Source organism: Calonectris borealis, chromosome 6 (assembly GCF_964195595.1).
Source record: "Calonectris borealis chromosome 6, bCalBor7.hap1.2, whole genome shotgun sequence".
NCBI classification, from domain to species: Eukaryota; Metazoa; Chordata; class Aves; order Procellariiformes; family Procellariidae; genus Calonectris; species Calonectris borealis.
Genome location: NC_134317.1, coordinates 14635344 through 14650188, shown reverse-complemented (window position 1 = coordinate 14650188; position 14845 = coordinate 14635344). Strand labels below are relative to the sequence as shown.

Here is a 14845-nt window from a genome sequence, read left to right as displayed (position 1 = left end):
TTTTTTGTTTTTAATTCTTAAAAATAGTTAGATTTAATTTTTTTTCCCTGCTAGCTTTGCCATTTTCCATCATAAATTGCTTATTCCAGGAGCGTGGGCTGCTGCTAACTCAGTGCACATGTTTCTTTGCTGTCCATCGCACTCGCTGAAGTGGTTGCATAGCGGTGCAGTGACCACAGCCGTGCACCCACGGGCTCTCCCCTCTGTGTGTCTTTGCTGGCTCACAAGCTGGCCACTGCTATAGCTGGTGGTTGCCATCAGCCTACCTACAGTGGGAACATGGTATGAGGAGGTGGGGTGGGCAGAGCCTCTCCCTGGTCTGAAATTGGCTTCTGTCAGTTTTAAGATTTGGTTGTCTTAGTGTTCTGGCCTCCCTGGTGGCTCTAACGTCCACTTGGGGCCCATCCAGTAACATCTGTTAGTAATCTGTTACTTACTTGGACCTTGCTGCCCGCTGCTGGCTCCCTGCAAATTCACAACTTCTGTTTTCATATTACAGGCCTTAAACTATACCAATATCTTTACTTAAAGGCATTTCTAGCTTCAGCTGCTTACTCTCTGTTTCTTTACACCATGATATGCCGTTCCTAAACTATTCTGTAAAGTGGTCGCACTATGATCCAGGTGATCCTGACTATCCGTTATAGTTTATTGCTTAATAGAGGGATAGGTGGTTTTTTTCTAGTTTGTTAAAGGTGCATATGGGTATATTGCTGTCATATAGAAACTTTCTAGACTTATGCTTAAAATAATCTCTGAAACCTCATGTAAACTTCACACATCTTATTCAAGCGTGTGTGTGACTGTTGTTTCATAAAATGTCCCTTACCCCTGAGTATCACCTGCAAATAAAAGGTCTCCGGGTCAGAAACAATATTGGCTGCACAGATTCATATGATGTTTCCAGTCCAACTGTGGCTTCAGTGTGTCACCTGTATGACAGATGGTTTTGTAGTTGTTGTGAATAACCATAGGTACTTGATATGAAGCCTTTTCCTAAAGGCACGTGGACTCTGGACGTTTTTCTTGCATCATTTGGAAGTAATGCAAAAGTCCTCTCTCTTCTGAAGTACTGTTATCACCAGGTCAGTGAGTACTCAGCCTTGAGCTGGCAGGAGCTAGCTGGAAGGAGGTTTTCTGTTGTTTTTGCATTTGTTCACACTCTGACCTGGAAGAAGGCTGTTGCAGTGAAAAGGGAAATGGATTGAACCTGCTGAAGTAGGAGAGGTTTTAAAAAAAAAAAAAAAAAGTTGTCTGACTATTTTAATTCTAGATCTTTCTTAACTGCAGACTTCTAGTGTATTGGGTGTATTTCTTCAGCCTCTCTGAAGCTAAGTTCCCCATCTAGAAAACTGGTCAAAAACTGAAAAAAGAGATCAGATTTACTATGAAGGGATGTGCTATGGAAATCCAGTGCATTTATCAGGCTGCCAGTTATAATGTGGTGTGGACAGGTATTAACTAAGAATAAATTTGAAACTTAAAAATGGGTTTAAAATGAACCATATTGAGCTGTTTGGAGTCTATAAGTCTTTTTTTTTTTTGTCTTTTTTTCTCTCAAAAAATTTTTAATATCTTCACAGGCTGTATCTAATCTAGAGTCTAGTGAAGATGGAAGAGTTACTTTCTTCATATGAAAAATGACTGGGCATAGAAAGGGAGGACAGAAAGGTTTTAGGTTCAAAATAATTGGCAGTGTTGATGGCATGGTTTCTAAGAACTACTTTTTTTATTAGTATTACTTCTAAACTGTGCCAGTAAGCATTATAATCTCAAACTAATGAATTTTATCTTGCTGTCTCTGTGTTTCCTGAAATGTTATGTATAGGAGTGAAGAAAAGCAGATACCAGACTTCCTGCACTGTCCTACTTCAGACCCAAAGCAGAGAAAGGGAGCAGCTGAATTTCTGAGAAGCTTTTTTTGGAGCATTGTGCATACAGTTCAAGCATAATAAGTATTGACATTTAATTAGATAGAAGTGTCATTTGTAATAGGCTTTTCTGTTCGCTATGCTCTTGTTCTTGGGGGAAGGAAGGAGCAAGGGAGGGAACTGTCAAATTGCCAAAATAGTTTATTTTTCAGATGAAATAGTAGATTCCTACAGTACTACCAAACTGTTTTGCTGTGTTCTGGTATACATCCTCCAGCTTTCTCTAACAGATTGGCCACTCTCTTGTGTAGAGTGACCGAACACTGGTTAATTATTATTTTTATGTTGAAAAGAATGAAATTCTTGGAGTGATAGAGCAAGGTGTTTCACCTTTAACCTTTTGACTCTATTAATAATTATGTGATTATAACATTGAAAATCTTGCTTGATATCACACAGCAGTTGTTCAAATTTGAAATCCCTATCCAAAGAAGTAGGTAAAAAGCATTATCAAAGGAGGTCTTCAATAAAGAAGGAGGACTTCTAAAAAGAAGTCCTCTTCTTCTAAAAAGAAGTCCTCACATAATTTTTTAAACTGAGAGTAATTATTAATTTAGGTGTCGAGCCTGTTCTGAAATCCACAGCCAACCCCATGAAATCCTAGTGTTCATAAAACAAGAAGAATTAATAATTTTAAAAACTTATCTGAATAAGTGGATAGAATAAGTGGATAGAATATTAATTCTCTGTTACTGGCTTGTGTGTAGGAGACGCTGATGGTAGAGGAGAGAGGCTAAATTCAACTACTTTTCTCTCAGCTGTTGAACTTCAGGCCCAAAATCTTCAGAAACTGTCAGATGCGCTTTGAGAATTAATGCTTTTTGTGTTAGATCTGGCTCTTTATGTGGTTGAGGATTGAAGATGTAAGAGTAGCACAGTCATTGAAATGCAGGTGAGATCGTGGACATTTTGGGCGCATGTGAGTGTGTTGCTCTTTGTTGCTCTCAAGAGTAAAATACTTGCAGAAGGAATTTCTTTTGCTGTTCTATACTACTTGCATTTGTGAGGGATTTAATCAAGCAGCTCAGAGTGCCCGCAGATAACAGAAGTCTTGAGGGAATGTATAAAAGCAGCTGGAGATTAGATAAGTTTGGTGTACCAGTTTTGCATATGAAGCGTGGAGGCTGCTCAGGGCCAGGCTGTAAAGAAGGGGCTGACTGAGAAGAGGGGTGAGCTTGGAGCCCCAGAGCTGCGAACCCCATGCAGATACCTGGGCTAACGAGAGGACAATTTGGTTACCCACCAGCGAAGAGAAGTTGCTGAGGTTTTGGAAACTACCTTCCTAACTTCCAATGCCAATGTCTCCTTGTATCTAGTGCTCTCTTTTGACAACTCTTTGGGAATGTGGTAGCACTGAAGGAATCGTGCTTGTAGTTACATTGCGCGGTCACTGTAACTCCCAGTTCATCAACAGGAAAAATGCAGTATCTCTCTTTTCCAGTGAAAGTTTTAGGACGAGTTTAATAAGTGGCCATGTGATAGCTTTACAGGAGAATATTATTTTCCTTAAGCAGAATGAATTTGATTAATTTATATATTACAGATAATTAATAAACTTACGAAAGAAACAGAAGATTTTGATAGAGCCCAGATTCATTAATGATGCTGTTGCCTGGCTAGAAATCTAACTTGAACCTTTGCACTTGGTGACAACAAAGTGAAATGACCCAAAGTTTACATGTCAACTTTCAAGAATTATGGATACTTTCCATTGTTTGGTCAGCAGAAAGTAGGAAGAGATGAATGAAGTATGAATCGTTAGAACTGGTTCAGGATTGTAGTGCATGGGTCGATTCACTTAAATGAAAATGCATTTCTACTCTGATTTTGTTTATAAGGAATGTCCTGATTAGGATTGCTGAAAACTTTCAAAGCAAATTTTTGAAAGATAAAAAATTTGAACTTTTATTTGTTGGACTAATGTGGACTTCCCTTAAAATAGTGCACAATCAACTAATGTTTATCATTTTCAAACTGATTTTGGTTAAAACATTTAATATAGTTTCACTAACATGTTTTCAGTAAACGTATATGAAGATGGGTCCTAGGTATAACTCAGTGTTTGTCTGAAATGCGGTAGGTTGTATTACTCTGTTTAAATCTTCAAAATTTTCCTTGTGCTTCTAATAGTTGTTTTTTTTTTTTTTCTCCTATTTGGAATGTCTGGATAATTTTAGTAACCATGGGGTCTGTAATCTATTTAATGTATTCAAGCTACATCATGTTATAAGAATGTGGGTTTTCTATGAGTCTGGCCTACTTTTCCACCTCTTATAGCAAATTCATGTACGATGTTGGACCCAAATCAGCAGGTGGGCGACAGTGGAAATACATGCCTTCTGGGTTGCTAAAATACCAGCTTCTAAACAAATGGAAATCTGGCAATGCATTAGCTTCCTAGCTGCTTTAGATTAGCCATGAAAAATGAAATTTCTCATGTCCTTTAATACATATGTGCGTACTGTACTCTGCTAAGGTGATTGTCTTTGTGTATAGTACACGATGGAAACTCTTTAAAAGAACACTTTACTTCAAGTCGGCGAATCGGTTGCACTCTTGGATAAATTAAATTTCTGTTAATTACCTTCTTAATCAACTGCTTATTTATTAAGCTGCTTAAAATTGGTTGGTTTATTGTAAGCCCAAGCAAATTGTCCTTTTACTGTATACTTTTACATAAAAGAATAGAGTAGAGGATGCTGAAAATTCACTTGTGAAGCTTCTGTATGCTCTTTAATGCCCTAACCAAGCCAGCATTGCAGGAATGTTCTGCCCTTTGATAGAGAACACTCCCTAGAATTGCCTCATCACTTGAAACCTGAGCTCAGGAACTTACTCCCTCCACAGACCTGAGAGGTAAATGGAGTTTCATTGCACAAGTTCTGTTCTTCTCCAGTTCCTGTAGCAGCACGTGCTTTGGATTATTAATTCAAGTGTCTAAATATTACATGCTTAGCAGAAGATGCTGAAAAATTATAAGCAAAAACCTTCTTCATATGCAAAGATTAATCCCATTTAAATCCAATTTAAATAATCCACTTGCATATATAGAAAGATTTTTAGTGTAAGTGGCCAAGGTGCTGTCCGTGACACAGATATGCACACACAGTAGTACCTTGCTTAACGTAACCTGCTGTTTAAACCAGTTGTTCTCAAACTTTTTTGGTTGAATCTCACCTTTTGTCTTTACTCCTGTTTCTTTTGGGGCTGCAGATTTTGCTTTGGAGCTTGAAGTCAGTCCTTTACTTGTTCCATCCTAACTTCAGCTATAACATATCTTCGTTTTAGAAGTTTGCAACCATCGTAGCTGAATTTTTATCAGTTTTGTAATTTTATAACCAGTATTTGCTGGGAAATCAGATAGTTATGATTTATAATCTCATAAGCAATAGCTAGCCATCTCACTATTTTGCTAGTATGTTTTCAAAATGTATAGCAAGAATGGCAATACCTGGTCAGGAGAAATAATATTGTCTGTGTTCTTGGTGCATATATTTCTGGAAGAAGAGAGTAATAAAGATGATATGGATACAGTTCAGGGCCAATTATATTGTAAAACAAGTATATCACAGTAAGACTAGTAATTGCAGGGTCTGTCTGTGCTTAACAACTGCGTCCTTTTTGTATGTACGTATGCTGATAGAGGTGTGAATATGGGTTGTGTACACATGATTGGCCACAAAGCAGTTATATGTAATAACCCTGGTAGATCTTAGAAGGAGGAGTATTTTTGAGAGAGCGTGTGGTGGTGAAGGCGTTTTAACATAATCCCTACATACTTCCATAGTTTCTTTGCTGACATATGGGGAAAAAATAACTTTGAATGTGGTTTGCAAAAAATAGTCTGTCTTTCGTCATCTTCCTCTCTATTACTTTCATGGCTGTTATATTTCCATTTTGTACAAGTATTTCAGGATTTCAGTTATTACACTTAGTTGTAAAACTGTATTTTACAGTTGCAAGAGCCTCTTAGTTTCATGGAAGAAGCTTGTCTAATACAAGATGGCTGTTCAGGCTACTACATAGTGTATGTGGGTCATGGAATATAATGCTTCATTGCCTAATCTGAAGTTCAAAACATGATTTCCTAAGTCCATGAAGAAAACATTCATGAATGACTGATGTCCAGCATGGTGTGAATATGAGCTTCACACGAGGAAGATGCTAAACTCCAGACTGTGGAACAGTATGTGAAAAATATCTTTTTGTGTGTGTCCTATTCATTTTTTCCTTACTTAAAGAGAGTGAGAAGGCATTGGCCTTTCAGGTCTGCGAGCTAGATGAACCATTGTTCTGACCCAATATAGCTGGTCCTGTTTCCTCAGCGAACTCATGATACAGTGCCTTTTTTCTTGAATTTGACCATTTCATTTATGTACATTAAGAAGGACCTGAATCACTGTCTGCGACTATTCGATGTTCTTTTTTTTGGTTGGAGTGAAGATCAACTGTGTTACAGCAGGAAACTTACTGGGTCTGCAGTTGGGTCTATTGAAGGACACGGTGAATGGTTGCTTGGTATTGAAGGATTTTGAGGATCACTGAGGGCAGATTTTCTCCTTGCTCACTCTTATGAATTTGTTGCTGTGTTTAAACCCAGAAGTTTTCTGTCTAGTTTAAGGCAGTGATGAGGAAGGAAGAAATATTGTTGGTCTTGATCAGCAAATAAGACAAAAATAGGGAAGAGAACAGGAGGGAAAGGTGAGATTTGCCTTTTTGCTCCCTTAAAGCATGATGGTTTCTGGCCTTTAACAAATCTTTTTTCTGCTGCGAAATTGTGAATTGTTGAGTTAGACCCTTCCAGTTCACTACCAAACGGTTTTGTGAGGACTGCAATACTTATTTGGAAGCTAAACAGTCCTACTTTGTGCACTGGTGTTTGCATTCGTGGGAAAGGACTCTGAGATAACCCTCACTGTGTCTTGGTTGATTTGTCACTTATGCAAATCATTGTAAAATATGCCTGTCGAAAGGTTGTTTCTGTGGTATGGATAAACTGTTTTTAATGAAATTGCATGCTTTTCTGAAACCTTCTTTGATTCAGCACACAGGCAAATACCGCTCTAAAGTCTTGGCTATAGTTATTGGTTGTGTAGCTGCACTGATAAAGATGCTGATCTTTACGCTGTTACGGCTAGTAAGGTGATTGACTTTTAGATTGTGTCTATGTGACATAAAATATTGTTTGTGAAATGTTATGTTGTTGGCTCAGATCACTGGTATGGACGTTCAGTTACCTGTTTTTCTCTGTTAAAGGTTTTGTTCTGCCTTTTATTTTTGAGACTTGTCGAAGGCCTAGTGGAAGCAGCCTCTTCATGAGGAGTTGTCAGATGTGTACTTTCTTGTTAGGCTTTACTTTGGATTTTTAATGTTTGTGACACAATTTTTCATTATTTTATCATTAAGAGAAAGTTAAGAGTTCAGCTTGCAGCTGGTGGGTTTATCTGGTATCTTTATCCTTTCTCAGTTTGTCATGTTGGTTTAGCAAAACAAAAATAAACTTGCTGTAATTCTGCATGAATACAGCATTGCAGTTCTGAAGCCAGAGTGACTGAGTAGCCAAAAAAAAAAGCTGTTTGGTAAGGAAACAAGTACTTTTTAATCTGAAAATGCTGGTTAAGTCAAAACTGAAACATCTTGCAAGCATGGATTATCGTCAAAAAGATTTTTTATGTCTGAGATGTGTGGTCATGCTGAAAGAGCTGAAGACGTACTCTAGAAAAACAAAATACCTCAGGGATTTTTAGGGCAGTTGCTCGGGAGGTTGGCTGCAGGCGGTGGGAAGAAGGTTAAACTGCAAATTCCTGGCCCTTCCTGATACAGGCGGTTTGGACCTTGGTCTTCCACTTTCCCACAAGGGCCTAAGTATCTAAGCTATCAACTCTTTAAGAGGGGATTGATCTTTGACTTGTTACCCTGATTAATTTCTGTATATTGGAGCACAGATATCTCTTATGATCCAGGCAAGCTCTCTAATCACTGCTGGGATGTTTGCTGTCCTCTGCTAAATTCTCCTTTTTTTATCATGATACACACCCACCCCTCTCAAAATAGGAAGCAAACATTTAAACATTTTTGAAGTCTTCATAATTTTTCACAGAATAAGGAAAATCAATCATTTTATATTCAGTTTTGAGAATATCTGTTTTCTTTTACTAGTTTTTAAAACACTTTAGTTTTCTATCTCAATGTATTCTCTACTTAAGTTATGAAACTTTCTGTTTGCTTACACCCTTGTCAAAGGATGTAGAAATAGTTTGCCGAGTGTGTAATTAAGTGAATCACAGGCCCTGATCCTGCGAAGTACTTAAGAAAGTAACTAGTATTGTTGGATAGGGCTAATAGCATCAGGTGTGCACTAAGTGCTTTGCTGGACTGGGGTTGTGGGATGTCAGCACTTAGCACAGGGTGTAGACTTCTGTTGGTCACGGTTCCTTATTTGGAGAATAAGAATTGTTTGTGCTTCCAAACTAAATATGTAAATCCAGTCAAATTGACCTAGACAGAAGATTCAGTAATTTGACAAACCTTTATCTATTCATGTTGTAATTTAAAAAAAAAAAAAGCAATGTTAATGTTTTTGTTATCACTGTTTATTCTCATGTCTGATTATTATACAATGAATGCACAACCTTTGCAGAATAATGCATCAGAATCTTTGTGTATTTGCTGTTCTCTTTTCTGCATGCTTTTTCTCTATAAAGCTTTTTGATGTAAGCATTTTTTTTCTGTTTTGCTCTGAAATTAATTACTTAATTGCCTCTAATATTGGGAGCCTAGTAGCCATGATGCCCAGCAATTACAATGCTTTTTGAAGGGAAAATGCTGATCTGAATCTTTAAAAAAACCAAAAAACAAAACCCAAAACAAAAAACACCAAACCAAAAAACAAACAAAACCAAAAAAGAAACAAAAAACCAAACCCACAAAACAACCTTAAAATAGGGAGGAAGTGGACAATGGACAGACAGTAAGGGACTGAGTATTTTGGAATAAGGTTGTGTTGTAATTTGTAAGACATTGTTTCATCATTGGATACCATGAATTTAGTAGTAATTTTTCTTTTGTCCGTGATGAAGTTTTTTAACAATGGACTTACTGTGCGTTGACCTTTCTTTGAAGTACGACATTCTTGCAGTTGCACTTTTTGATCTTTTTTAATTTTGTTTTTGTTTTGCCTAAAGACTGTGTGTGGACAGTAATGACCGCACGTTTCCGATTGCCTGCTGGCAGAACCTACAATGTACGAGCATCTGAGCTGGCACGAGACAGGCAGCATACGGAGGTGGTCTGCAACATTCTTCTCCTGGATAACACTGTACAAGCTTTCAGAGTTAATGTAAGTAATTTGCTTATTGCAAATCAATATCGCTGAGCTTGCTTTCCTTTGCTGGACTTGTATGGCTAGAGTTTGACTTTCAAAATAGTGTTAAGTACAGAATAGAAGGGGAAGTTATGTTCAGGCAGGCATGCTTGTACATGTTACGTACTAAGTCACTGTGAATTTAGTCTTCTGGCATCCTCTATAGTACTAAGAGATCTTCATTTCAAAATTGAATATACAAAGCATAGTTTATTTCTAGTAATTTTCTTCGTGGGCTGAAGTTGTATAGTGGAAATGGAGGGCAGTTTTGCCACTGAGTTGAATGAGAAGCGAGCTTTTGTTTTACTCTGTTCCGTTTTTTGCATTTTGAGCATGAGTAAGATGTAATGGTAACTCTTCTCTTGACTGTGTAGCTAACTATGTTCAATCATGTGTAGGATTATATGTGGTTACAGCTATTGTCTTAAAGTTTCTCTTTCCTTTTGCTTTTCTCAGATTGTATTCTTGTTCTGTGATTTCCCTCGCTTAAAATCACCACCTTCTAATGCACTAATGAGGATGGCAGGAAAGAAAATAGGAAGCTAGCTGCTGAATGCTGAGGGCTGTTAATGGGAAAAGTGAATAACTTCTACATATGACCCTGGAATTTAAAATAGGTTATTCATCAGAATTTCTAATCTGTAATCCTTTATAAGGAGTTAAAATGAAAATGTTCCCCACAAACAACAGGCAAGGACCTCACAAGAAAACATTAAAGTATTTAAAGTGATCTTTGTGTGAGAAGAACCAGAACTCAATAGGAAAGCAGCTGTGGGGTGTCCTGGGGCAGGAGAACTCAGCTTTTACTTTATAAGCTATAGAATTGATGACTTATGTGGAGAAAGGCTGAATAATGTGATGGTAAAAGTTACAGATGTGGCATAATTATTAAAGTTTTTCAAGAGAAAATTAGAATTCAGTGAATGGAGTGAAGGAGTAGCTCGGTATCAAATAAGGCCGTGGGACTTCAGCTGGGAAGTGAGGGAGAAACAGAAGCAGTTCTCAAATCTGTGTGAACAAGTTTAATTTGGACTATTTGAAAAAGTTGCAGTGCTCAGTAATTATATTGTATTCTAATATCCAGTGTGTAGTGAAGATATTGATACATTCTAATGTTTTAGGGAAGATTTGTGACAGTGATTACATTTCTCTGTTCTGTAATCAGGTGGTTAGAGCCTGTGCAGCCTGCAGCTGCCTATCAGAGGAGCGAAATCTGCTACCTAGCAAAAACTTGCAAGGGCCCAGTGTCGAGTGGCTTAAGATTTAAAGGTAGACTTGATGGTTATTTGGTTTAGATTTTTCAATCAAGATAGAAGGTTTTGGGATGCAGTCTTCAGGCATTTTGCCATTCATTCAGGAGCTATTTAACTTTTCGGGACTTCTGAATAGTTAAGGGTGAGAATTTTTGATGATGGGGGGGGGGGGGGGGGGAGTGTCCTGGTTTCATCTGGGATAGAGTTAATTTTCTTCCTAGTAGCTGCTATAGTGCTCTGTTTTGGATTTGGTATGAGAAGAATGTTGATAGCACACTGATGTTTTAGTTGTTGCTAAGTAGTGCTTACACTCATCAAGGACTTTTCAGCTTCCCGTGCTCTGCCAGGTGCACAAGAAGCTGGGAGGGAGCACAGCCAGGACAGCTGACCCAACTGGCCAATGGGGTATTCCATACCGTATGATGTCATACTCAGTATATAAACTGGGGGAGCTGGCTGGGGAGTAGCGATCGCTGCTCAGGGACTGGCTGGGCATTGGTCGGCGGGTGGTGATCAATTGCATTGTGAATCACTCATTTTGTATATTCTATCATCATTATTATTATTTTCCTTTCCTTTTGTGTTCTATTAAACTGTTTTTATCTTAATCAATGAATTTTACTTTTTTTTTTTCCAATTCTCTCTCCCCTCCCACTGTGGGGGGGTAGGCAGTGAATGAGCAGCTGTGTGGTGTTTGGCTGCCTGCTGGGTTAAACCACAACAGGAAGGGACAACCAAAGACTTTAACTGATCCACATCAAGCCTCATTATCCTTTCTAGGATAACGTCTCCTACATACCTTTTCCCTTTTTCTCTACAATATTCCACTGCTCTTCTATATCTCTCATCTTTTCATTCTTGCTAACAGGTCTATACTGCCTGCCAAAAAGCAGTATGTGCAGAATGCGGTTGGAGACAAAGCATTAAAAGTGCATGAGAAATTTTAAATGTTGTGTTCTCTCCTTTCAGGTGCATGAGTTTTCCAATAAAATATCTATATTGCAGTTTTTTGTTTGTTTATAAGAGTTGGCTAAAATAAGGAATAATTGTTGTACAATAGGTGTGGGAGGTTATGCTTCTTTTTGATCTAGGGTTCAAAAGCTGTGTGTTATTAGAGAATGCTAGTGCCTGTCTAGAGTAGAATCACCAGTTATAAATCCTCAAATGTCTATTCTGTCTCTCACAGAAAAATTTATGTAATATGTTCTTGCCACCTCCCTAGTGTACTAAGTATTTTAGTTGCATGGATCACGCTTTACTGCTTATATAGATCAACCTGCAAGTTTGTCTATTAAAACTGAGTTTAGTGAATAAAAAGTCCCTTGGTGCTCAACATTTTGATCTTGGGTCTTAGCCTTAATCTGTTTTTTCAAAAATAGTGTTCAGTCATAGAAAATATATGCTAACCTACATGGTATACAGGTTTTCAGGGTTTATAGCTTTGTTTTACTTTATTGTGGTTGACACAATACTTGGCAATAAATATTTATGGAATTGTTTTCAAAATAGGAAGAACAAAGATAACATCAAATAAATTAGCAAGTTTTTTTCCTCCTGGTGATTGCTATAAGTATTCTGTATGCTAATGATGGTAAAGCTTAATCTTCTGGAGTATGCAGTGCTGTATTAATAAAAATGTACTCAAATGCTGTTTCTTCTCCAACAGAAAAGTACTGATCACAGACAATGTCTCTTGATAATTTATGTGACGTGTTCTGAGTTCACATGTCAACCAGCCTTTTCCACTGATCTGCAAAATAGGCATTCTTTGTGCTAAGCCTTACCTTGTCTAAAGCATAACAAATCAAATCAAATAATCCCTGTGGATTGTAGCCAGACAAAAGTTATTTTGGTTGCAGGCAGAAGCATCAGTTGGAACTAACCTGTGCATATGTTTGAAGAATAGAAATCCTTTGTATAAAATGCTCTGCTTACTAAATGAAGAACTCCTACTTCGACCCTGAAAAGCATACTTCATAGAAAGCGTAGCTGGAAGAAGTGAGGCTGACTTGAGTTAATAACATGATCAGGATGATTTGCATTACCATAAACCGGCTTCTTCAAGACCAAATTGCTTTAATTAGTTTTAATTAATTGTTTAAATACCTCAAATTGTATCTTTTTCATGCAGGCTGACTTAATTGTATTCCCTGAAAGCCAGTACATAGATACGGAGATCACACTAAACTTGAGGGAAAACTAAGTCAAGATAGATGGGATGAGTTGTTCTGTAAACAAGGCTAGTGGGTTAGTGGTCATGGACAAATGTGTCAATTTGGAGCCTTTATTATCTCAGAATTCTCCTCAAAGTTAATGAATTTACACTCTAATGGAAGTAAAATCTAAAAATCTGTAAAATAACCCAAACCAAAACAAAAAACCCCCACACCAACCCCCTGTAATTCTAGAAGTGAAATTTTTCAATACTTTAATCTTCAGCATTACTTAGTTGCTTCCCTTTTTTCTTTGACCAAAAAAACAAATAGCCTGGAAACTTTTTTTAAAACAAGATAACTTTTTGCAGAGCTCACGTAAGCTGTAGAATGAAAGGAGACAGTAGTGCAGTGCTGGCGGTTTGGGGGTGCGCTTGCTTGAGTCGCAACACAAGTATTGTGGTGGGCTGCGCGAGGAGAGGTTCCAGTGTTGTCATGAGTGAAGGAGCAGTGCAGCCTCCCACAGACCTGTGAGCCGCAGAGCCGTCTGACCCAGGAAAGCCTGGGACCTGCAATCCCATTCCTCTCTCATCAGAAGTCCCAATTTGTTTGGACGGGCACGGCAGCAATATCTCCTGGTGTTTGCTGTAGATATGGCCAGTTCTATAGGCCAGCAACAAAACCAGAATGTCAGTAGTATATATTGGGAAGATTGTGGTGGTAGTTGGTAAGCAGGCATTAAACCTAACTGCGGATGTTTTCCTAAATTTTCAAACATGGGTGTTTGTAAACAGCTAACAATATCTTGCGATTAGAAATTAATGTGTATATATCTAATGGTACTATACGTTTGTCACTAGATGATAGATACTTCATAAAGTGCACTTAATATATTGATGTGTAGTGTTGATGTCAAATTTGTTCTGAAAGGCCGAAATTTGTTAGACGTTTTGCCTCCAGCAATGACTAATAAGTACGCATAACATTCTAATACTCCAATTCAGAAAAAATGTGGATGTTTTGGATCTAACTACTGCAGCTTTATGTTAGATAGTTCCATTTTTTCACATATTTTTCCATTATTCCCTGTTTAAACATTATTATTTCATTTTATCTGTAGGAATAAAGCAAATTTCTTTCTATGTTAATCCACATTTATTTTTGCATTTTTATTAAAAAAAAGCAAAAGTAGAAACTTGTTATAATACTTTTTATAATTTATAGCAGCTATTCAGTGGTTATGATAGTATTACAAATATTTTGGACCTTTCACAACAAGCAGGATTGTGACCTTCACCTGCTCTGGCAAGCTGCAACATCATTATATAAATATCAGAGATGGGTTAAACTGAGGTCTGGTTTTACTAGATGCTTATCTTTATTTTGCACTGAGAGTAAAACATTGTGATCAAAACAACTGCTACATGTTGAAACTAGCCTTCTCTTACCAAATTTGCTGCTCTATTGCAGGAGAAATACCTTCCTTGTGGTCATGAAATGACTTTCTATATTACTAAATTCAAACTAATCAGCAAGTTCTAAGCTTTTTCGTTAGGAAACTTCTACTCAGATATTTAAGAAACGGTATAAATTCTCATGTTTAGATTGGAAAAAAGCTACAGAATTGATATCTGCATGTTATTTGAAGAAGTAACGTGTCAGCTGTGGTAAATGTAACCCTAAACTTGGGTTCCAAATGTCTCTTGTTTTCTGATAGTTACTGTCATAAGTTCTTAGTTTGAGTTCTGATTTAAATCTACATGGGGAAAAATGCCAAGAAGCAATTAGCTTTGCTATGTAATTTTAAAATTAGTTTTATTTGCTGAAAAAATTGTACTGATTACTGGTTTATTTCAAAATATATCAGAAACTCCTAATTTAGTAAAAATGAAAGTGACTATTTTTGGATTGTACATAAAAATTGCCTTATGCATTTATACTGTTGTGTATTTATTATGTTAACATCTGGGGTTTTTTCTTTGCTTATTTTTAGTTATTTGAAAGTAAATTGTTCAGTAGTTAACTTCTTAACAATGGTATTCCCACTGGCTGTTCATTGCATTAAACATCAAGAAATTTTCTCTGTATACTTTTTTTAAAAATTAAGATCTTCTTTCAAAGTAAATATGGCAATTCTTAGATCAC

At 37.2% G+C, this 14845-nt stretch overlaps 1 protein-coding gene and 1 long non-coding RNA gene across 4 annotated transcripts in view; one reads left to right on the top strand and one right to left on the bottom strand.

The window, feature by feature from the left end:
• Window positions 1-14845, top strand: part of PTPN4 (protein tyrosine phosphatase non-receptor type 4) — a 119224-nt gene that overhangs the window by 34447 nt on the left and 69932 nt on the right. For all 3 annotated transcript variants that reach the window (XR_012674062.1, XM_075152908.1, XM_075152907.1), the window contains exon 2: window positions 9116-9270. Coding sequence is in view for 2 of the 3 variants with exons in the window: in XM_075152908.1 (XP_075009009.1) it covers window positions 9133-9270 (138 nt within the window). In the remaining variant the exon portion in view is untranslated. The remainder of the gene's footprint in view (window positions 1-9115; window positions 9271-14845) is intronic.
• Window positions 6351-8957, bottom strand: LOC142083469 (uncharacterized). The gene is made up of 2 exons (XR_012674063.1): window positions 8788-8957; window positions 6351-8738 (listed from the first exon to the last, which is right to left on the bottom strand). It is a non-coding gene; the product is annotated as an uncharacterized LOC142083469 (long non-coding RNA).